Genomic DNA, 22,707 nt, shown 5'->3' with positions numbered 1-22,707 from the left:
GTACTTAGGGTAATACAATGAATGGGAGGGACACTTGTTGTCTTAATGAACAATTTATATCATATTCTCCAAACAGTCTCCAGACAGCAATCTTGAGTAGGGAAAGTAAATGGTGGCGGTCAACTATTAAAAATGCAGACAGAAAGAAGCTCCATCTTCAGTTCCATGTATCCCTCAAAGCTTTTATTCAACCACTAAATAACTGAGTAGAACTGTTTTTCTGTTCCCTTGAGAGAGATAAGATGAAAATGGTATGAGATGCTGAAGAATCCATCATATCTCGCCTCGTTGCGCATCCATGATCAGATTGACTGCCCCAATGCAATGTAGGGTTCACCCACTACATCATTTAAAAGAAGAAGGGCATTGACCTGTAAAATGAAACTTGGCAACTCGATGTCAAGTTCCTGGGAGTACGTTGTAGATGAACGAAAAAGCCTTTTGTAGCTCATATTATAGTTGTTGGAACTCCATAAAATGAAGATGAAAGGGAATTTTCTTATTCACAGAGATGACAGAAGGCAGTGAATATCTCATCCTTTCATGTAAATTGACCAACTTCTCATCCTTCTACCATGGGATCATCCAAAGAAAGTCTCCAAATGAAGGTGATCAAAAGCTTCAGACATCTTGTTAGAATCTAAACATCGAACTGCTAGATCTTAGCATAGCTAAACTTCTAAGGATCTAGAAGGCGTTCTCTTTCATGAATCAAATATTCTCCAAGGATTCCTAGAAACTGCGTAGTAATGAGTGTAAGTCAAAATATACACTTGACTATATGGACAAGGAACTGCTAACAAAAAACTCAAGGCTTTTACTATATGCTATGGACATGCAGAAGAGATTAAGGTTTTTTCGGACTTGACAGCACTGGTTACACCCAGCAGGTCAGGACAAACAAATCAGATGAGGTGATGAGATCCATCGAGACTGCAAAACAAGTCAGACATATCACACAGGTCAATCAATATGCAAATCATAAGAGAACACAAGCACCAAAGGACGGGTAAAAAATGCAAGTTACATGGGCATACCTTTAACAAACTAACTTGCTTCAACATAAAGGGCTATGGCCTGGCTCGTGGATGACTTGAGCTCTGACATTAAGAAAATGCAAAACATTGAAATGGGCATGCATAAATGAGAAACAAAGAACTTGCGCAGGTGCGAAAACATGTTAGCAATGAGTAAACCTTCTGATTCCATCTGCAACCAATCTCTCGTGCAAATCAATGCTTGAAGGATATCTGGGTCGAGTGAACTTTGAACTTGATCAAGCATTCTGGCCCCACTAGTAAATGTTGATTCTGGATCGACAGTTGACATTGGGGTGCCTAAAACATCTCGTGCCATCATGGACAATATAGGGTAGCGAGGAGTGTGAACCTTCCACCAATTTAAGATGTTAAAATCACAATTTCGAGGAAAGACTGGTTCTTCTAAGTACTTGTCCAAGTCAGAAACTGCACTTTGACTCTGAGACGTCTCATGAAGGAACTTGTCAAAGCCCTTTAGTCTATCTCTAGAGTCGCCGCACGTACTGGGCAAGCTGTTGCCAGGTAAAGCTGAACCTTGATCAACCAATGAGGAGCAGATAGAATATGCGTTGAACAATTGTTTAATCCCATCAGATATCTCCTTTATTCTATCCAGAGCTGTACTGCCATATATTTGAGAGTAGTAATACTCGACTAACTTCATCTTGAATCGCGGATCTAAAATGACTGCAGCAGCCAAAGACAAACTACATCTGTTCCAGTATTTGTCAAACTTAGTTTTCATCTTCTGCACCATGTTACTAATGAAATCATCAGGATTCTTGCACCATTCAATCAACTGCATGTGTACATGGCAAATCTCTGGGAAGTAGACATTTGCAGTTTGACATTTGTTGCTTGAAAGGACATTCGCAATTTCATACAAATTTTTTAAATATCCACAAACAGTCTTTGCCCATTCCCATTCTGTATCACTCAAAGCAGATGTGTACAAGGGGTCATGCTCTTTCAAGAGAGAAAATGCACCCCTATACCCTAATGCTGCTTCAACCATGAGATATGTCGTATTCCATCGAACTGGGCAATCAAGTGCCAAGCTCTTTGGGCTATTGATTCCAACTTGTTGAGCAAAATCATTGAGCTTCTCTTGATTTACCTTTGAACTCTTAATATATCTCACGCTTCCACGAATCTTATGTGTCACCTCTCGAAGTGCTTCAGTAGCATCTTGGACGATGTCAGTCAGAACATGCGCAGCTGATCGAACATCCAACAGTTGACCAGCACTCAAGTGAGGCTTGTTTTGAGCGATCTGCTCCTTAATTTTCATGACAATACCCTCGTCGGTGGAACAATCATCAAATGTCACAGCAAACAACTTACAGTCAACATTCCATTCCATTAGGCAATTGATAATTACTTCTGAAAGCATATCTTCTGTGTGAGAAGAATCAAGTGTGACAAAATTAAGAATCCTCCTCTTCAGTCTCCAATCCTCATCAATGAAATTTGCTGTCAGACACAAATATTCAGCATTTTCTATTGAGAACCACTTTTCAATATTGACATTGATCCTGCCTTGCAGAATATTTAATGCTAAACGCACTTTCTCCTTCTCTTTTCCATAGATTTCCATGCATGAATTCTCGACTGCGCCATCAGATGATACATCAAATAGTGGCTGAAGGTTCTTGACAAATACTTTAAATCCAACATGGTCAACCATGGCCAAAGGGTAACCATGCAAAATGATCATACGGGCAAGATCAAGCCTACTGCGATCTTGGTCGAACTTACTGCTTCCAAGACTAATGATTTCATCACGCTTCACCTCGGGATCATACTTTATAGCCAATGGCTTAGCATGATCTTCTTTTCTCTGTCCCTCATCGTAGCTAACGCCAGCAAGGGCAAGCGTGCTTTCCTTTTTCCTTCTTTTTACGGAAAGCAGTTGAGACACGTCGTAGTTAGATCGTTTCAAGCATCGCATCAAGTGATTCCTCAAATGTGTTGTTCCACTATTGCTTGATCCGCTGAGTTTCTTGTTACAGTGTAGACAAACAGCATGACATATATCAGACTTTCGGATACGTTCAAAATGATTCCAAACAACGGATGTCAACCTTTTTGGTTTCTTAATGGTGGAATCGTTTGACATTTCCATCGCATCAGGTCAAGATGAGCCAAAAGCTGCAAAGCATCAAACCATAGGAGTGAAGCATTAGATCCTTTTTGCAGCAAGAAAAATCTCTCTCCTATGATTCCTATCCACAGGTTTTCATCACCTTCTGGACAAACCTAACATCAAAATCAACCCAAAAAGTACAACATGCAATTCTCTAAACACACTAATGCAACTTTTCCATGGGACACTACAATTCCTTTATAAAAATGATGCAAGAACTCTTGTAATAGCACATGTGCTGCGCATACATAGCGGAGTAGAAGGCCATTGAACAAATGGAAAAAGAGAGACACCGATAGTCAAAGTCTCAAAGACCTTAAAGGCTAAATCCAACACCAATGCAGAAAGCACTCCAGACTGGGAACGAAATCCGATTGTATGTGTCCGAAGTTACTCGAGAGAGAGAGACGGCGGAAATTCCTCTATTCGATCAAGAAAACACGCCGGAATCATCTCTGCCGCTAATCATCCTGAGGCATTGCGCGACCCCAATTATCAGATTCGTTGAGAAACATACACAGCTAAACTACGCCATCTGTTTCAACTCCATGTCCTAAAATGACCAGAATTCAGCACACGGGTACAAAAATCCAGGTAAAAGCAAGGCCCCAGCAAATGATTCGTTCCAATCTTCCACTACATCAGTCACTGCACGAAGCCCTCAATCACCCACAACGCAATTCTCGACCTCAATCAACATTTCAACAGGCTCTTCTTCGAGGTAGGGTAACAAACCGGGTCGGTCAAGACAGAGTCCGGGAGACAGAGTGGGGGAAAAGGGGGGCGAGAACACAACCAAACACGCGTAATCGGAACGTAGGACGTGAAATGCATCATCGGCGGGATCGAAAATGGAGGAGAGGCAAGGTCTTACCGGCGAAAACCGAAACGGAAGTTGCTCGCGCTGGTCCAGAGTCCGATCGGAGGATCCGACAGATTAGGGTTAGGGGGTCGGGAAATGGACTCTCCTTCGGACGATGGGTTGGGTTGGGTAAGATCCGAGTCGGACGATGACGAGATGGGGATTGGTTGGTATTCGGCGGGTCAAACGAAAACGGGATCTCGGTTTTATATGATCCGGAGAAAACGGGGAAAAAAAATGGTAGATCGACCCGTATCCGAACCCTGCTGGGTCGGAAGTTTGGTCAAATCCTACCCGCCCGAAGTTCGGGTCAGATGGTGGATTGCTGGACCTTGAGTCCTATTGAAAATGTGCTGGCAGATTATGTACTTAGGTTATTATACGTATAGAGATAAAACGGAAATTGGATTAATGCATGTGCAAATGCAGTTCTTTGTGTGAGTTTAGTAGATCTTTTGTCTGATTAGTAACTTCTAAAAAACAAATTGAACATCTTGGTCAATGGAATTTTTAACTAGTCGCTTATCATAAAAATGAGAAATTTTACATAGACTCCATTCGTTTCGCGAAAAATAAGTAGTTTCCGAAAAATATTATTCAAACAATTATTTTTCAAAAAAATGACAATATTTTTTGGTGTTCGGATGAAACCTAAAAATGAACCGAAAAATATTTTTCGTTGTAGAAAATCGAATTTGATTTTCTTTCATGTAATTTTTCTAATATTTTTTTTTTATTTTTCATTTTCATTTTTATTTTATTTTTATGTTTTCTTTTTATTTTTAAATTTTTTTATTTTTTAATCATTTTTCTAATTTTTTATTTTCCCTTCTTTTTCGGTTGATTGCCGGCCACGGTGAAAACCGGTTACTGTCCTCAAGCGAGCTCGCCGGCTTGTGGCTAGCTAGCGAGCCCATCGGGATTTGGCAAGCCTCGAGCTCGCCGAAGCCGACTAAGGAAGAAGAAAAAATAAAAAAATAAAAATAAAAGGAAAAAATAAATAGTTAATATCAATACAAGATAAAAAAATATTTAAAAAATGATTTTTAAAATATTTTAAAAAGAAATGAAGGTGAAGAATTGGAGGGATGAAAGATGAGAGAAAATAACTTCCTCTTATCAAAAAGAGGAAACTATTTTCACCACTTTTGGAGGCATTTTTTCCATTCGTGAAAAATATGTTGCTTGAATCTTCTATTTTCCATGAAACGAGCACCGAGAAATCCAGAAAATATTTTTTTGGAAGCCAGTTTTTGAGAAATGAATGAAGCCTTGCTATGTTAATAATTTTTACTTGTACGTTTATAGATTAATCAAAATTCTTTAGACCAAGGAGAGATTGGGAAATCGCTTGTGCATTGATTTAGAATTGACCTTATTTCAAATAAGGCTTGAAGTGTCCAAGTCAATTTCAAATAAGGCCATGAGTTAGCCGGTCAGTGAAAACCCCAAACCCTGTGCCGAAGTGATAAAGTCATTTGCCTCCAATTTCGAGTGTAGCAGTCATATTTCATTTGATTCTTTTTTTTTTTTTCAAAGGTTTCATAATTGGACATTGAATCCATTGCTGGCTCTCTCCGGATGACGAGCGCTTCACCCGAACCACATCAGCTCCTACCTCTCCACACGCAATTTCAGTAATTCACAAGAACGGGGAAAAAAAAAAAGGAAGCCGAAATTAAACTGGCGAAATCCCACGAGGGGAAGGTCGAAGTGACCGACGAGCGGAGGGAGGAGGAATCAGGCGGAAGAGAGGCTGTGAGGTTGGAAAGGAATACGTTAAAAACCTGTGCACTCATGCAACATTGATCGATCAGGCAACATCACGGCATATTACAAACCGCTACATGTTACTATGCCAAAAATACAAAACGACATTCGCCACAAGACAGAAGAATCCCGCAAACGAACAATCCAGAAAGGGACAATGACATGAACTCTGATCCAACAAACGATATGGTCCACGAATTTTTAATTTGATCAATATGATCCATAAACTCGCTCAATGTGCAATGTGATCCATAAATTTTTAATTTGAATAATATGGTCCGCGAACTTTTGAAATATGCTCAACTTGGTCTATGAATTATAGAAGATGTTTATTGTAATCCTTCCATTAATTTAAATTCATATACGACTTTGAACATTTTTTATTAGTTAAGGGATTAAGTTGAACATGTTCCAAAAGTTCGGAAACGGCATTGAACAAGTTGAAAGTTCAAGTACCACATTGTACATTCGGTTAAAGTTCGTGGATCATGTTGATCAAATTAAAAGTTCAAGAATCACATTACATATTGGGCCAAAGTTCATGGACCATTCGTGTGATTTTTCCATCCAGGAACAACATTACACGTAAAATAATAATTATTGCTTGTAGTAGTGACCTGCATTTAATGAGCTCTCAAGCCCAGAGAGTTTTGACGTGGTTCATTATCATTTGACGTAATTCATTATCATTTGCTACCATGTTAAGAAGAATCCTTGTTCCCATTCTTGCAATTTCATTATGCTAAGTACTTTACTCGGGCAATAACTTTTTCGTCCGATTTTCCATTAACTCGATTTTTGCATCAACATAATGCACATGACCCGATCGTTCAAGGAGTGCGGTTCGACTTTCAAATCAAAGATTTTCTCCTCACTCCTTTTTCAAAGAATTTAGAGAGAGCGAATGAGCAAGTGAAAAAATCGACTTTCACATTTCACACCCAAATTAAATCAAGCCCAGGCAGGATGAACATGGACTGAATTTTTCAATCACGGCTTTACAACCCGATGCATTGCTTCACATGCGATGTCAACCATTTGGTCCGGCTTTGGCTTAGCTCAATTCCTTGTAGTTTTGATCAGAAACCGCATCCATGCCCGATGAATTGGTCTTCTATCGCCAAAACAGCCATTGTCTCACTTGTTAAGTAATACAAAAGGATAATTTGACAAAAAAAAAAAAAAAAAAAAAAAAAAAAAAAAAAAAAAAAAAAAAAAAAAAATATTTTTTTTAATAAATAATTTTTTTATATAATTTTTTTTTTTTTTTAAAATTAAAAATTTTATTTTTAATTTTATTTAATTTTATTTATTTATTTTTTTTTTTTTTTTTTAAAAAAAAAAAAAAAAAAAAAAAAAATAAATTTTTAATTTTTTAATTTTTTTTTTTTTTTTTTTTATTTTTTATTTTTTTTTTTTTTTTTTTTTTATAAGGAAAAAAAAAAAAAAAAATAAGTTTTTTTTTTTAAAAAAAATTTTTTTTTTTTTTTTTTTTTTTAAATTTTTTTAAAAAAATTTGAAAATTAAAATAATAAATAATATTTTTTTTTAAATTTTTTTTTAAAAAAAAAAAAAAAATTTTTTATTAAAAAAAAAAAAAAAAAAATTTTTTTTTTTTTTTATTAATATTTTTTTTAAAAAAATTTTTAAAATTTTTTAAAAAAATGGGGAAAAATTTTTTTTTTGAACCAACCCCTTTTTTTTATTATAAAATAAAAAAATCAATAATATAAAAAAGGCTGCGATAGAAGAAAAGTAATGAAAAAGCAATATCGCAATTTCTTAAGCAATAACCATTTTCGTGATAGGCACGATTAGTATTTTGAAAGTTAAAATTTTTTTTCGTTAAATAAATGTAATAAGTCATATAAGCACGTTCACTCATGTGACCCACAATTAAAAGAGGGAACAAATAGGCACGTATGATTCATGAATTGTTAAATATTTTCATGTAATCTAAGAATTACATTGTACATTTATCGATAGTAGGGACCATACCGGACAAACTAAAAATCCGAGGACGATATTATAGATTTGATCAAAGTTCAAGATAACGTTGCATAATAAACGAAATTTGAAATCGAGGGGCGCCTCGGTTTCTCGTTTACTGTTTTGCGGGTAAAGAATGGCTGGCCCATTGGGCCTGGGTTCGGGGAGTAAACCGGAGGAATGACAGAGCATTTCGGGGAAGCCGAAGGAGAAGTGAAGACAGAGAGGGAAACGAATCGAAAGCAAATGCTCACGACCGAGTCGAGAGAGATCGAGAGAAGAAGAAGAAGAAGAAGGAGAAGAAGAAGAAGATGGCGAGTAGGAAGCTGTTGTTGCTGTTGAAGCCCTTGGATGATTACGCCGTCGCCGCCCAGTCTCACGGTCTCTCTCGCATCACCAACCCTCAGGTTCTCTGTTCTCTCGGCTTTCTTGCTTTCCAACTGTTTGATGAATCTCCCATCGAAATGCGGAATCGATTAATCGGGTTTCTTCGTGCTTGTGAACTTCGCTTTGTACGAGCAAGCATAATTCTGGCTTGGGCCGACGTTGACTGATTTTTTCTTAGGTTAACATCGACGTGGATTTTTGTGTATATGTGATGCTCTTCGACGTTGGGCCATCAAGAACGTTGTGGGCAATCTTCGTCCAATGTCTGTTTCAGCTTTTTATATGATGCGGTTTCTCCAATAAAATTTGCCAGGTTGTACACCATTTGGAGAGCAGGAGTAAGGTGCACCGTGAAGCCATACGATACTGCCAGAATGTGTTGCGGCAGAAATTCGTTGACTGGGAGCCCATTTTACGTGATAACGTGTCCCAGCCGATACGGAATGTGGACATGGTCGTCACCGTTGGCGGTGATGGCACTCTGTTGCACGCCAGTCATTTCGTAGATGACTCGATTCCACTTCTCGGCGTGAACTCCGATCCTACCCAAGTTGCTGAGGTATCGGTTTCTTTGATTTGCTCACATCGTTTTTGATTTTGTATGACAAGAAAATGAAAGCATGACAAGCTACGATGCTGCTCTTCTGTAGGTTGAAGAATTTGGTGATCAGTATGATGCAACGAGGAGCACTGGCTACCTCTGTGCAGCAACCGTTGATAATTTCGAGCAAGTAAGACTTCATATTTGTTTGTCTGAAAGGAGGAATTCTTAGACCAATTGACTGTTCCATCTTCTGTAATTGAGGGAAAACTTCTACTTTAGTTGCACCAACTCATCATCTTGTGCCACCTTTTGTGTCAATATGATAGTATGTGCTAATCTGCTATAAAGGGAGATTGTTTGATGTATTGTCCGGCACAATTAGTAATGCTTAAGTCCCTAACTTGGTTGTGCCCATCTTAGATTTAAGATTTCAGAGTTCCTGCTAAGCTGGCTTTCCTAGGTAGAGTAATCGTTGTTAATCTCAGTTGCAATGATACTGATGCCAGTATAATATCATGGGAACGTAGTCACCAGCAATATTGTCCCACCCAACTGTAAGTGCAAATACAAGCCCCATGGTCAAATTACATATGGTACAATGCGGTCTCTTCACTGTTTTATCTCCAACAAAACTCGACAGCCTCCGTGTACCTCAGCGCGGAATCTCCAGTTTGACTGTGAAAGTTATCTTGATGATTGGAGAATCTCTTCCAGATACTAGATGACATTCTCGAGGGTCAAGTACAACCATCTGAACTATCAAGGATAGCAATCTGTGTGAACTCAGCACCGCTGTCAACATATGCTCTCAATGATGTACTACTTGCACATTCGTGTCCAGCGGCAGTCTCACGATTCTCATTCAGGTCAGCAGTTCAATGCAGTGTGCTTATCACTCTCATTTTGGTTGGTCATGTGGGCTGCCTGAATGTCACCTACTTGTTTACAGAATCAAAAGGAAAGGCCACCCGTGTTCCCCTGTAGTGAACTGCCGATCAAGTGGTCTCAGAGTCTCGACTGCTGCTGGCTCAACGGCCGCAATGCTCTCAGCCGGTGGATACCAAATGCCCATTTTATCTCGGGACCTTCAGTATATGATAAGAGAGCCTATTTCACCAGGAGTAGCTTCTAATCTGATGCATGGATTTCTCAATCCTGGCCAGAGTATGGAAGTTGCATGGTTTTGCAAAGAAGGTGCGATATACATCGATGGCTGCAATGTGTTGTACACAGTTAAGGACGAGGACACACTTGAAATATCTTCCAAGGCGCCGGTTCTAAAAGTCTACTTGCCTCCTCGTTTGTTAGAAAAGGGAATACTCCCGATTAGGCGGACTTCTGATGCAGAGAAGCTGAGATTATCCCACATGTAAATAGCATGTAAATAAGTCAGATGTCTGTTATACCTGTCTAGCTATGCTCCCAACTCGTTTTCCGCTTGAAGAGTGATTACAGGGTAGCGGACATCTTCCTGGCAGTGGGCTGCTTATTAAAAATGCGTTGTTGGCAAGTGCTAGAACTACAGAAATCGAGAATCTGTTGATGTCGATTATTAACCACAGTTCCTGATGTGCAATCCGGGTTTACGATGGTAGAGTAGCTTACGTGGTTCTCATGGTTTTCTAGTGCCTATTTCAAAGCATTCATAAATGGTCGGCAACCTTTGGACTCGTGACTTTTCAGGCGATCTGTTGTTGCGATGGCACCAGACGTTCTCCCTTACTTGGGGATAAGCATATGCATGAATCGAATGGCGTTGCCCGGTGGCCAGTTTTGCCTTGATGTTGCATCCGCCTTACCGGCTTACGTCCAACGATTGGGTCGGGATGGGAATTGAGTGCAATTTAGTTGGAGTTCCTGGGTTGGCAATAACTGTTGTTGGGAAGTTTGAGACTCACAAAAGCAATTAGTAACTACATTAAGGTCCAAGCCCATGTATGTTTACATGGCCTATCCCAAACCAGGGTAAAGGAGGAGGGTTGCGTCAGGCGTAGCGAGCCCGTTGTAAAAAAAGTTATTTTTATGAGATGAACCTTTCTGATTTTTTGCTGGAGCGTAACCTTCTTAGCGACGTGTTGCATTGGTGCTTGGATGTAGTGAAAAATGGGCAAGGGTCTTTGCACCAAGATAGGTGGGTGTGAGGGGTAAGGAAGCTAGCCTTGAGCCATCATTCCCAGAGTGATGCGCTACATCGGTGCTCGGATGTGGTTGTAAGTGAGTTAGGGTCCTCACATTTTTATGGGCGAGTGTGGGGGGCAAGAGGTGCCCAGAGGGTAAGGATTCGATTGGGGAGTTGGAACATAGGAACCTTAACGGGTAAGTTGAATGTAGTTAGCAGATATTTTTGCTAAAAGAAGAGTGAATATTGCTTGCTTGTAAGAGACTAAATGGGTAGGAGAAAAGGCTAAGGAAGTGGAAGGTACCGAATTTAAGCTGTGATACGCGGGCACAAAAAAAGAATATAAATGGAGTTGGGATTTTGATCGATAAAAGTTTCAAAGATAGAGTTGTTGATATTAAGAGAATATGAGATATGATTATTTTGTTTAAGCTAATAGTGAGAGACTTGATTTTGAATATCCTTAATGTGTATGTCCCCAAGTTGGACAACAAGTATCCGATAAGAACAGATTTTGGGAAGATCTAGAGGAGATTTTAAGGGAGATATGCCACGCGAGGAGAAGGTATTCATAAGAGGAGATCTAAATGGACATGTTGGTCAAAGTAGTGGGGGTTTTGATAGAGTTCATAGAGGATTTGGCTATGGGACTAGAAATGAGGCTGACGAAGACATCTTGAGCGTTGCATTAGCTTATGATTTGATGTTGGGAAATACCTTCTTTAAAAAAAGAGAGTCACATCTAATTACTTTTGGCAATGGTCAAAATTGTAGCTAGATTGATTTCTTTATTGCTATAAGAGAGGATAGAACTTCATATGTAGATTGCAAAGTCTACCTTGGAGAATGTGTAGCTACACAACATAAGTTGGTGGTCTTAGAGGTTCGATATAACAAAGTACAAAAAATGTAGAGAAGTGCTCAAAACCCCAAAATAAGATGGAGGAAAGTTAAAAGAGGACAAACAAACAAATTTCAAGGAAAAAATGCTTTAAGGAAGGACCGTTGCAACTAGAGGGCGAAGTAAATATGATGTGGAACGAGATGTCTAACTGCATCCAAAGAGTGGTAAGAGGAGTGTTAGGGGAAAGTAGAGGGAACAGACATCAAACAAAGGAAACTCGGTGGTGGAATGAAGAGGTGCATGAGGCGATTAAACGGAAGAAAGAGTGTTTCAGATGTTTGCATAAATGTCCTAATGAAGAGAATTTGTAAATGTTTAGATTGGCGAGAAAAAATGCCAAGAAAGTTGTGTGAAAGGCCAAAGGCAAGGTTTTTTTTTTCGATATGTACAAAAAACTTAGAAGCAAAGAGGGAGAAAAATGTATCTATAGGCTTGTAAAGATAAGGACCAAGAAAAGTAAAAACTTGACACGGGTTAGATGCATCAAGGATGAAAATAAAAAACTCTTAGTAAGAGATAGAGATGTTAAAGAAAGGTGGATGAGCTATTTTAACAAGCTTTTTAATGGAGAGATCGATAGAAGTGAGGTGGATTTGGAGGACGCTTTTGATGATTTAAATAGAAAGTTTGTGTATAGAATTAGAGAGCATAAAGTTAAGGAGGTATTAAAGAAGATGAAGACTAGTGAAGTGTGGAGATACTTAGGGGATGTGGCAATAAGTTGGTTGAATAACTTTTTAATAAGATTCTCCAAACTAATAAGATGTTTGATGAATGGAGGAAGAGTATGCTTGTGCCTATTTACAAGAACAAGGGGGATATTCAAAATCGTTCCAACTATAGAGGCATTAAGCTTATGAGCCATACAATGAAGTTGTGGGAGATAGTTATTGAGCATCATTTAAAAATAGGGACCAAGGTCTCTGTAAATCAATTTGGATTTATACTAGGAAGATCTACCATGGAGGCTATCTTCTTGATGCAATAATGGATGGAGATGTATCGAGAAAAGAAAAAGGACCTACATATGGTGTTTATTGATCTTGAGAAGGCGTGCGATAAGGCTCCAAGAAAGGTTCCGTGAGGGGTTTTTGAGAAGAAAAAAAGTACCTTCTAGTATATAGAGGCAATCAAGAATATGTATGATGGTGTTACTACATGTGTGAAGGCTTGTAATGACACATCAAGTTACTTTCCAATCACAGTAGACTTATACTAAGGTTCCGCTTTAAGTCCTTATCTTTTGGCCTTAGTTATGGATGAGTTAACAAAAGATATCCAAGAGAGGATTTGAATAGGCTATAAAACCGGAATACAAATAGTGAGCCCAGAGTCAAAGTTACATTAAGGAAGCCAAACAGAAAGAGGCAAGAAAGACAAGAAAAAAACCCAAAAAATACTTTTAGATATTTGGGACAAAAGGGGAGAATTAATGATATGAGCCAAAACGTTTATAAAGGCACAGCCGGGTTTTTGTTGACGCAAAATTCCTCTAGGCTAAAAGAAAATTTTAAAATAGTAGAAAAAACAAAAAGTGTTAAGGTGGAGGTGGCATATAAAATGGATAAGATAAGAAAAAGATATCGAAAAGTTGAATAATACCCAAAAAAAAAGATTGAAATGGTTTGGACATATTCTTCGAAGATCCCTAGATGCTCCGGTAGGAACATAAGTTTATTATCGAGAGCATGACATAAACAAAAGAAGAGGTCGGTCGAAACTTACCTAGAGGAAAGTAGTAAAATAAGATTTAATAAAGTGGGAAATAGATTAGCATACGATTTATCTTAAGACGGAGTGGGGGAAAGCTATTAGCATTGTTGAGGGGCGGAATTCCTATGTTTCATACTGTCCTTTTCTCCCTATATATATTTATATATATTTTATTTTCATATATTTATTTTTATATAACTATTTCTTTTCCCTCAATCGATTTTGCTTTTATTTTATTTATTTTTGGGTTCATCGATCCCAACTAGTTTGGGATAAATGCGATGTTGATGTTGATTAAGGTCCAATCCCCCCTTTTCATCTAACTCCAAGTAGCTATTTTCAATGTCCATACTGATCTGGGTACCCCTTCAAATGTTCCTCTTGCAAGCGTGTTTCTTTAATGGGCGATGCGAATATCTGACACCAGCGGTTGGCACTGTTGCGGACCGCAAGGATTGGACAAGCTGCGATCGACCGGCATAATTCAAAGTGCTTTTATGTGCCCAAGCATTCATTCCCGCGGTTATGATTACCCAACAAGGCAAGGTTTCCTCTCGAAAATCCCTCGGTAGTTGACTGGAAAGAGTCATTGATTGATGCCAGCTAGAAACAACTCGAGTCTTATCGGGACGAGGTTTCAACCCTTTGCCTTAGCGGTGGAAATTTTCGTGAAATGCCTCCGTAGGGGTTGGCAGTGAAGTCTTGTCAGCTTTGAAGGACAACGTTAGATCATTAGCAAAAACATGGATAATTACAATTAAAAGTAAGTTTTCAATTTATTGTAAAAATACCAATTTAGTCTTAAATTTTATAATTTGATCAATTTAGTCTTTCATATTTTGATGATTTGTCAATATAGTGTTTCTGATCAAGTTTGGACGAAAATTGCTGATATGGACCTCGAATGCCCTACGCCCTAAGTGCTAAGGCTGATGTTAACATGGATAGTTTTCGCAAAATTGTCAAGCTTCAAACTTAATTTCTTTCTTTTCTTCAAAGAAAAAGTTAAAAAAAAAAACATAGGAAATACTGTTTTCGTTGACATTGGCCGTGTGATGTGCGATGGCCGGTGTCCAAATCAGCGATTTCGCCCCGCAAAATTGATCGGGAAGGATTTCACATCGGCAAATCAATAAATCAAAAAAAGAAAGTTCGGGACCAAACAGATCAAATTGAAAAATTTAGAACCGGCAAGTCTAGTACGGTGAATTTGAGATTTTTTTTTTCTTTTATAATTTTTTTTTTCGAGAAATACGAACGGGTGAGATTAACCTCGGACGAGGGTGTTAGGTTTAGGACACTGTCAGACGTGATCCCAATTATCGGATCCGATCCTAGTGGTCGCCTGATCATTGGAGATGGGACGATATCGAAAATTTTTTTTGTTGTTGTTGTTTTGGGCTCCGGCCGGGCCAGCGAGGCGGTCTCCTGTGCGAGGGACACTGACTTTCAAACGCGCCCACGTGTACAAACTCCGCCTTCACTCACAGCCTCAAAAAAAAAAAAAAATATCCGCCATTAAAAAGGAAACCCGCAAAAACAACAAAATCCCACTTTCTCTTTCCTCTCCACTCCTCCTCCTCGTCCTCTTCCTCCATTTTGACGCGCATTTGATTCCGTCTGACAATCACGAATCAAATCCCTAGATTCCTTCGCCCTCTCTCTCTAGAAAAAAAATCCCCCTCTTTGGGTGACCCGGAGGGAGCGTCGGGTTGTGTGGCGAGATCCGGTTCCCCGGGGGGATTTTTCCGGGCTGCTGCCGGGATCGGCGTTGTGTGTTGTGTGTGTTGGATATGAAGATACAGTGCAACGTGTGCGAAGCCGCGGAGGCGAGCGTCCTCTGCTGCGCCGACGAGGCGGCCCTCTGCTGGGCCTGCGACGAGAAGGTGCACGCCGCCAACAAGCTCGCCGGCAAGCACCAGCGCGTCCCTCTCTCCACCTCTGCCTTGCAGATGCCCAAGTGCGATATCTGTCAGGTGAGCGGATCCTCTCCTTGTTTTTCGATTTTCGGGTCGCTTTCCTTGGGCTGGCCCCCCCCTCTCTCGAGCCTCTCGTTCTGAGTTAATCGCGATTTCCCCAGTTCGCCGGCGGTCTGTCGGTGAGGAATGATTTGTTGTGTTCTTGCTTTAGTCTTTGTTGGCGTCTGCGTAGTGCTCGCGGTCTGTGCACTTCGAGGATTTTAGAAGGGCAGGTGACAAGATATTAGAAGTTGTGTTGCGTTTCATAGCTGACTGGTGGTAGGAGTATTCTAGAAATCCTTAGTTCACTAATTTGCTTAGAAATTTTAAAGGAAAAATGAAATCTATTCACGTGAAATTAATCACACATTTTGCAAAGTTGCCACGATTTATTAGTTAAATGTAAATACTTTGTAGATAATTCGGCTTGTAATCTTTTTCTTACGCAATTGACACCTATCACCATTGATCTGGATGGTTGGTCAAAATTTCAAATCATGACTACCTATGTCGAGGTGATGGAGGCTGCCTGCATAACCAATTTGTTATACAGGCTGTACCCTACACGAATCCATTAAACAATGCCATTTGCAGATCAAAAGATGTAGTTTCAGCTCAGCTGAAATGTTCAGTTGTGCAAGCTTTTTGGTCCCTCTACCTAGAAGGAAGATCTTATAATGTGATTAATGTGATCCAGCTGAAATGAGCAGAGGTTTGCCAACTGGCTTATTTATTTGATGAATGATCAGTTCTCATCCATTGAGTAAGTGTCTGATTGCTAAATAGTATTTCATCTGACTGCCTTTGCATGGATATAAAGAGGATGTAATCTTCTCTCTATATGTTAAAAGAAGAGAGGTTTTGTCGATGTAATTTCCTAACATTTTGAAGATGGCATTGCCATGACTTCGGCTGGATTTGCGATTCTCACTTCTCAGATGTCTTTTCAATGAAAAAGGGCGCATCTTCTTTGTCAAATTTATCCATGGCTTGATACAATGTGGATTCCCTTGACAGGAGACAGCTGGATTTTTCTTTTGTCTAGAGGATCGAGCATTACTCTGTAGGAAATGTGATGTAGCCATACACACAGCGAATACATATGTGTCTGCTCATCAAAGGTTTCTTCTTACTGGAGTGAAAGTGGGTCTTGAACCTACCAAGCCTCATCCCTCCTCTTCTTCAATAAATTCTCAGCCTGGGGAAAAAATCTCTGAAACAAAAACAAAATCTTCTTCCTTGTCAAAAGGAGGCACCCAATTGCCCTTACATAATGAGTATAATGATCTTCTACCTGTACACACTGATGGTGTTGAGGGCTGGATAACCACTAAGTTGCCATTTTCTGGGGGTTCTGCAGCTGCAAGCATGCCGCAGTGGCATTTAGATGAACTTCTTGGATTCAGCGACTTTAACCAAAGCTACAGGTACATGGGCAATGGATCGTCTAAGGTATGTGTCCTGCCAATTGTTGTTTATGTTTCCTGTCACTGTTCAGGTGATTTTGTTGATTCTCCACAATCAAGGAGAACATTTTGATGTGTTTTATCTGTCGTGGGTGGGTTGCACTTCTTGTGGGCTTGATGGCAGACCTTGGGAAATGAGGGGGGAGGGGGCTGGTTGTGGGTTCATGGGGTCATCCCCAGCCCCCTAGGTCAAAAAACTTTTGAAACATGGGAAATTTTTTAAAAAATTTTGGAGTTACATACACTATTTACATGAAAAATGTTTGTCGTGCCCCCCAACCTCGATTTCTCAGTCCACTATTGGGTGGATCATTCACTTTCTTGTTTGATCCATGTTCTTACCTTCATGTGACGAGCAAAAGATGCTGCTAGTCTTGCAAGAAGGTGGAATTTTTTGGCAGCTCATCATTTTGGTATCACATCCCATGCTACAATTTGTGTCGTTTTTACCTCATCTATCATTTTTTAAAATTGGTTCTTGTAACTCCGAACCAAAATTTGCTGGTCAAGCCGCATTGGATTTGAATTAATGTTGTGCACAGTGAGGTCAAACATATGTTTGTTTCAGTTTTTTATTTGGTGGTTTTTCTAGCGTTGGGTCGCCTTCTCGTCCTCATGCTTGAAATTATTGGAGATAAATGCATTCGTGTCTTATTCCATTGGAAGTTCTGGATATGGGTTTTTCCACTCTGTAGGTGTTTGGCAAACTCTCTGGTACTTTGAAATGGGATGACCAAGTTCTGGATGTGAGTTTTTACACTCTGTAGGTGTTTGGCAAACTTCCTGTTACTTTGAAATGGGATGAGCAGTTTTCCTGAAAATAATCTGAATTGAGTGGTTGAGAGGTAAGAGATTGTTTTAGCAGCTGGACCAACATCAATATGGTCCAGTGTTCCATTCCTAAAATCTGACCCAATGGCTTCCTTGTAAAAGAAAAATGGAAAAAAGGAAGGAAGAAAGTATTGGGTGCTCTTTGATCTTGAATGTTGGTGTACTTCAATTTTTTCACATGAGTCATGGAGGGGCAGAGTTATCTGTAACTAACGGTACTATGGCAACTCTGTGTTGGTATGCACAAAAAATAATAGCTAAGGCTGTCTGTAATTTTCTGTTGTTTTTACGAGGTCTTCCAGGCTGACAGCGGCAAGCTTGGAGGTTCTGATTGCTCCTCAATCATGAGAAGTTCGGAAGAAACAGGTGACGAGTGCTTAGGTGAGGTTCCAGATGCTTATTGGGCTGTGCCTCAGATGTCTTCACCTCCTACAGCTTCAGGTTTATACTGGCCTAAAAGTGCTCGGCACCAACTGGATGCTGCTGTTTATGTTCCCGATATATCGTCCGCACCAGAGAACGACTTCCTGTGCCAAAGAAATGATCGCAGCTTAAAACGCCGAAGACAAACTTAGACCATCGGTTTAACACAATCAGGTCGTGTAGAGAGAGAGAGAGAGAGTGGGATTTCCTTTTGTGGTGTGCTGCCTTAACGTATTTCAGTGGTCTCATTCTGTCTTATCACCAACAGTTTTAAGCTTCCCAAGCTGTCAGGCCTAGGTAGATATCTCCAGCTGGGATTAACAGGATCGAGAAAGCCGAAGTGAAAATTCGGGAAAGAACTTGTTGATAGCGTTAGTTCGAGTTTGCTGTATGGTGATGATTCACAGGTCGTATGCTGTGAGAGCTGTGATAAACGTCGTATGCTGTGAGAAAGAAATTCGATTTCGATAATAGTATTTTCGTCATTCCGAGTACAGAGGACTGCAATGATAAGTGGGATGATCCTCTTTGGTGAATACAAACGTTACGGACGTATGGTGGTGAAATCCCTTGGATTGCAAGCATTCATTTGGGCGGGACGACCATATGAGGTGAAACTTTGGCTCCTCTGATCCGAATCCCTTTTGCTGCTTCGGTTTGCCTGCGCGCCTGTACTCATGGATAAATATGTGATCAGTCTCGATTCTTTTCGGTATGCAAGTCGAAGACACTTTCATAATCGCAAAATTTCCGTGATCATGAAAATACATGAATTCGATGGTCTATTAATCGCGATTAGGCATGTCTCTGAGGTGGCTATTTCCTTGTAACTTTCGAAATTGAATTTCTACTTTCTGCTCCTGACGTTTCAATACCGGACCCTTACTACTCCAAGCCAAATGTTTGAAGCCATGGACATAATAGTTTCATAGATTGTCTCCTCTCGCGTCTTGACGAGAGTCTTGACCCCAGAAAGGGGAAGGAAAAAATCTTGACGTTAGTGTGACGTCAGCCCAACTCACGCACGGACCGTTGGATCAATGATTCCGTGAGGACTGCAAGTCCGATTCCCCAAAACAAAAAACCTGTCCTATCCTGTTCCCCACCCGTATATGTCCGGGTCGAACTCGACGAACCCGCTGGACTCTTTCCATCGTTCCAAATTCCCCACCGATATCCGCATCGCCGGTTACTTCGCCGGCACTCAAAAGCCCATCGAAGATGTCTTCTTTGTCAACGCTCCTCCTCCTCCTCCCTTATAAATCCCCTGCGATTCCTCCCTCTCGCTTCTTCCTACCCCCGTCGACTCTCCAGAAACCCCCAATCCTCCCTAATCTCCATCGCAAGCCTCGGCTCTCCCGACAGGTGACGCCGCCGCACGCGATGTCGGCGCAAGGAGCTCTCTCGGAGGCCCTGGCCCTGATCCAGTCGGCCCCTCCCACGTGGAAGTCCGCCGTCTTCAGCAACCTCCTGATCTTCGTCGCCGGCTCTCCCATTCTAGTCGCCGGCCTCTCCGCGTCCGGCATCGGGGCGGCTTTCCTCCTGGGGACTCTCACCTGGCGTGCCTTCGGTCCCTCGGGGTTTCTCCTTGTCGCCGCCTACTTCGTCATCGTAAGCTCGAAACTCTCGAGATCTTGCATTTGATTCCGTTGCTTATAGCTTTTGCATTTTAGTGCGATCGAAAATTTCGCGCGTCGCGGAGCTTTTATCTTCATTTGGTAAGAGACTTTGCTTTGCAGCATCTGATCTTTGTTGAGTATGTTCCTGGTCAAACTAATCGCTATTGGTATGTTTGGATTGGTTGTCATGTCTGCTTTTGATTGTAGTTTCTCATTCTCATTGTACGCTCATCGTTTGCTACTCTTACTTCTAAGCTGCCACTCATGATCGTTAAAGTTGATTGCTGTGTTCTGAATTTGAGATTTGAGTTCTGTATTCGTTGTTAATTGAGTTGGGTCCCTTAGGGAACAGGAGCGACGAAGGTAAAAATGGCACAGAAGGAAGCTCAAGGGGTTGCTGAGAAGAGGAAAGGAAGAAGAGGGCCTGGAAGTGTGATTGGTTCCAGTGCGGCTGGTTGCGTCTGTGCTTTCCTTTCTATATTTGGCATAGGAGGAGGGGCATTCTCGCATCTATGGTTACTCGGGTTTATTGCTAGTTTCTGTACTAAGTTAAGCGATACAGTTTCAAGTGAGATCGGCAAGGCTTATGGAAAAACAACGTGAGTAATGTTTCTCACCTGCACTTGAGTTGAAGGTTTATAATTGATTCTTGTGTTTGTGATGATAACTGATCACTTTTGTATTAGCTCATGATATGTTCTTCAAAATTGATTGCATTTTCAACCCTCCTGTTTCTTCTGTGATTTCATGTTGCCCCTATATATTCTCTCTGTTTGTTAACAGTACTTTGCGCTCCTCATGTCATTTTTCCTTGAGATTGATGTAATGGCTGCAGAATACATCGAATTATTACTAGGAGGCTGAAAAATAATACTAGCGATTACATGAATGGATCTATTATTGGTCTAGAGAGCACAACTACTTGCTTGGTAGCATCTAGTTGGGTTATGTTGCATGAGACAGAGAATCATAGAAGTACATGTACACACACTGATAAATTCCTTAGGAATTGATCAGTTTATGCACAATGGAACCGTCAGTTATGCAATATGAGGAAACTTCTGTTATTTCTTTCTAGCAACTAGACAGCTAACTTTGGAAGAACTTGGCATTTGAAGCGAGGTTGCCATTGTGAAAGTGAATATCATGATCGAATGCTTTTGCTGTTTAGTTCCTGGATGCTATTTGCTTTCACAATGCACCACATATGTAAATCATCATGTATTATTGGTTCTTCTTCATCAGGTACTTAGTGACCACCTTTAAGGTTGTTCCTCGTGGAACTGAAGGTGCTGTAAGTCTTGAGGGAACAATTGCAGGAATTCTGGCATCAGTTCTTCTGGCCTCAGTCAGTTTTCTCCTGGGGCAGGTACTTTTGCCTTCTAAGTCCAGGCATCATCAGCAAACATTTTTGCATGGACTTATTTTTCAATCCCTTTGCCTTATCATGTGTGCATTATAGGGTCTGTCTCATTCGCTTTGCTGTGCTTGCTAATGCTGTGGACATTGGCAAGGATATGCTAGCTTCAATTTCAATGATCTGGCATTTAATCTGCTTGCATGTCCATGCATTTTTATAGATTTGATTTGTGCTTTTGTTTGGATTTTATCGAGTTAAATGTGTGAACTTTCTTTATCCGTCTTTTATTCTCTCTCTCTCTCTCTCTCTCTCTCTTGTTGGGTCGGGACAGATAAATGCACCAGAAGCCATCATATGTGTCGCAGCTTCACAGATTGCTAATCTTGGCGAGAGTATAATTGGGGCCGCCTTTCAAGAGAAGGAAGGATTTCGTTGGGTAAGGACTCTTCTCGATTCCATCGCATTCATTTCCTATCTGAGTTCGAAACTTGAAAGTTCCTATCACTAGATGATCGCTAATACACCACAAGTGATGACAAATTATGGACACTCATCTGTAACGTCAATTGCCGGCTGCAGTTTCTCTCAGATATGGATCAAGCTGGTCTGCTTCATTGCATTGCATTACATCCTACCATTGCTCACAATTTCTCTGGCTCCTTTATGCAGCTCAACAACGATGCTGTCAATATCATTAATATCTCCATGGGTAGCATATTGGCCGTTCTGATGCAGCAAGCCATTGTTCCAAATTTGTGACGGCATAATTGCCAACAGTTCGAGCTCTCTAACATTGATAAAATCAGGCCAATCTACACCTACAGAAGGGTGAACGAAGAGAGAGAGAGAGAGAGAGAGAGAGAGAGAGAGAGATCCTTATGCTGGAAGCGGGGATACCAGATTTGAACATGGTTACACCACTGTAGACGGGGACGTTTTAGATCCGTTCAAATTCAGCGGCAGCATTCAATTAAATTCATCTTACCGAGTGCTCCTTTCTCTCCAACAAGGCCAGACTGAGGACAGCATCGGGGGACTTCGGTCTTCTTGGGCGGGGATGGACGGTCAGGATGTTTTTTTTTTGGTCGTAGACAGTCTGGATTTTTTTTTTTGGGTACAACCGGTCTGGATGTTTTTTTTTTTGGTCGGACCGGTCTGGATGTTAGTACGATTTAATTATAATAATTTTTTCTGGCAAATATGAATTCTGCTGAGTACGCAGTGTACAGTTCGCTGCATGACATTTCGATATCCATATGGATATCTTGAACCCATTTATCAGGACCAAAACACCAGCAATTAGGAGAAAAAGAGCGTGAATAGCTGCTTTATTTAGAACTTCATTTGACTGTTTAGGGGTGCATGATAACTATTTTATTTTTCTATTTCTATTCCAAACTTATTTCTGGAACAAGTTTGGAACAGAAACTCGTTTGGAAACGTAATTCTATTTTTCTATTTCTGAAACAAAAATTTGTTCTAGAAATAGATTTGGAAGGGAAATTAGAAATAAAAAATTTTAGTTTCTTAGAGAAACAAAAATTAGAAATAATAATCCCTCACTTTTTCTCAAGTA

The 22,707-nt window shown here is 40.3% G+C and overlaps 4 protein-coding genes across 5 annotated transcripts; 3 read left to right on the top strand and 1 right to left on the bottom strand.

Moving 5' to 3' along the window:
* Positions 1-478: 478 nt before the first annotated feature.
* LOC115756468 (zinc finger BED domain-containing protein RICESLEEPER 1-like) lies at positions 479-4,242 on the bottom strand. Its single transcript, XM_030696265.2, has 4 exons — positions 4,061-4,242; positions 1,197-3,191; positions 1,038-1,100; positions 479-933 (listed from the first exon to the last, which is right to left on the bottom strand). Exons 2-3 carry the CDS (start codon positions 3,163-3,165, stop codon positions 1,048-1,050), a joined length of 2,022 nt encoding a protein of 673 aa, XP_030552125.2. The 5' UTR covers positions 3,166-3,191; positions 4,061-4,242; the 3' UTR covers positions 479-933; positions 1,038-1,047.
* Positions 4,243-7,966: 3,724 nt separating this feature from the next.
* Positions 7,967-10,314, top strand: LOC115730147 (NADH kinase). Its single transcript, XM_030660739.2, has 5 exons — positions 7,967-8,214; positions 8,508-8,753; positions 8,845-8,925; positions 9,453-9,604; positions 9,688-10,314. Exons 1-5 carry the CDS (start codon positions 8,119-8,121, stop codon positions 10,109-10,111), a joined length of 999 nt encoding a protein of 332 aa, XP_030516599.2. The 5' UTR covers positions 7,967-8,118; the 3' UTR covers positions 10,112-10,314.
* Positions 10,315-15,105: 4,791 nt separating this feature from the next.
* On the top strand, positions 15,106-22,106 carry LOC115730145 (B-box zinc finger protein 22). 2 transcript variants are annotated; one of them, XM_048273628.1, is made up of 4 exons: positions 15,106-15,450; positions 16,450-16,884; positions 18,032-18,351; positions 21,968-22,106. In XM_048273628.1, exons 1-3 carry the CDS (start codon positions 15,268-15,270, stop codon positions 18,302-18,304), a joined length of 891 nt encoding a protein of 296 aa, XP_048129585.1. In that variant the 5' UTR covers positions 15,106-15,267; the 3' UTR covers positions 18,305-18,351; positions 21,968-22,106. The 2 variants fall into 2 exon arrangements, with proteins under 2 accessions (XP_048129585.1, XP_030516597.2); XM_030660737.2 differs by lacking the exon at positions 21,968-22,106 and having other exon boundaries at positions 18,032-18,582.
* LOC115730144 (protein VTE6, chloroplastic) lies at positions 19,255-22,106 on the top strand. The gene is made up of 5 exons (XM_030660735.2): positions 19,255-19,763; positions 20,117-20,370; positions 21,017-21,140; positions 21,463-21,567; positions 21,801-22,106. The coding sequence occupies exons 1-5, from the start codon at positions 19,374-19,376 to the stop codon at positions 21,888-21,890; spliced, it is 963 nt and encodes a 320-aa protein (XP_030516595.2). The 5' UTR covers positions 19,255-19,373; the 3' UTR covers positions 21,891-22,106.
* Positions 22,107-22,707: the final 601 nt, after the last annotated feature.

This window comes from Rhodamnia argentea, chromosome 2 (assembly GCF_020921035.1).
Source record: "Rhodamnia argentea isolate NSW1041297 chromosome 2, ASM2092103v1, whole genome shotgun sequence".
Lineage (NCBI taxonomy): Eukaryota > Viridiplantae > Streptophyta > Magnoliopsida > Myrtales > Myrtaceae > Rhodamnia > Rhodamnia argentea.
Note: the sequence above shows the minus strand (reverse complement) of the source record. Positions and strands in the feature narration are given on the sequence as shown.

Bases quoted from the DNA above. Each gene is read 5' to 3' on its own strand.
- LOC115756468 (XM_030696265.2), bottom strand. From the start codon at position 3,165: ATGGAAATGTCAAACGATTCCACCATTAAGAAACCAAAAAGGTTGACA. The intron at 1,101-1,196 runs GTTTACTCATTG...TCTTAATGTCAG, and splicing joins GTTGCAGATGGAATCAGAAG to AGCTCAAGTCATCCACGAGC.
- LOC115730147 (XM_030660739.2), top strand. From the start codon at position 8,119: ATGGCGAGTAGGAAGCTGTTGTTGCTGTTGAAGCCCTTGGATGATTAC. The intron at 8,215-8,507 runs GTTCTCTGTTCT...AAAATTTGCCAG, and splicing joins CTCGCATCACCAACCCTCAG to GTTGTACACCATTTGGAGAG. The intron at 8,926-9,452 runs GTAAGACTTCAT...AATCTCTTCCAG, and splicing joins CCGTTGATAATTTCGAGCAA to ATACTAGATGACATTCTCGA.
- LOC115730145 (XM_048273628.1), top strand. From the start codon at position 15,268: ATGAAGATACAGTGCAACGTGTGCGAAGCCGCGGAGGCGAGCGTCCTC. The intron at 15,451-16,449 runs GTGAGCGGATCC...TTCCCTTGACAG, and splicing joins CCAAGTGCGATATCTGTCAG to GAGACAGCTGGATTTTTCTT. The intron at 16,885-18,031 runs GTATGTGTCCTG...GAGGTCTTCCAG, and splicing joins TGGGCAATGGATCGTCTAAG to GCTGACAGCGGCAAGCTTGG.
- LOC115730144 (XM_030660735.2), top strand. From the start codon at position 19,374: ATGTCTTCTTTGTCAACGCTCCTCCTCCTCCTCCCTTATAAATCCCCT. The intron at 20,371-21,016 runs GTGAGTAATGTT...CTTCTTCATCAG, and splicing joins AAGGCTTATGGAAAAACAAC to GTACTTAGTGACCACCTTTA. The intron at 21,141-21,462 runs GTACTTTTGCCT...GGGTCGGGACAG, and splicing joins TCAGTTTTCTCCTGGGGCAG to ATAAATGCACCAGAAGCCAT.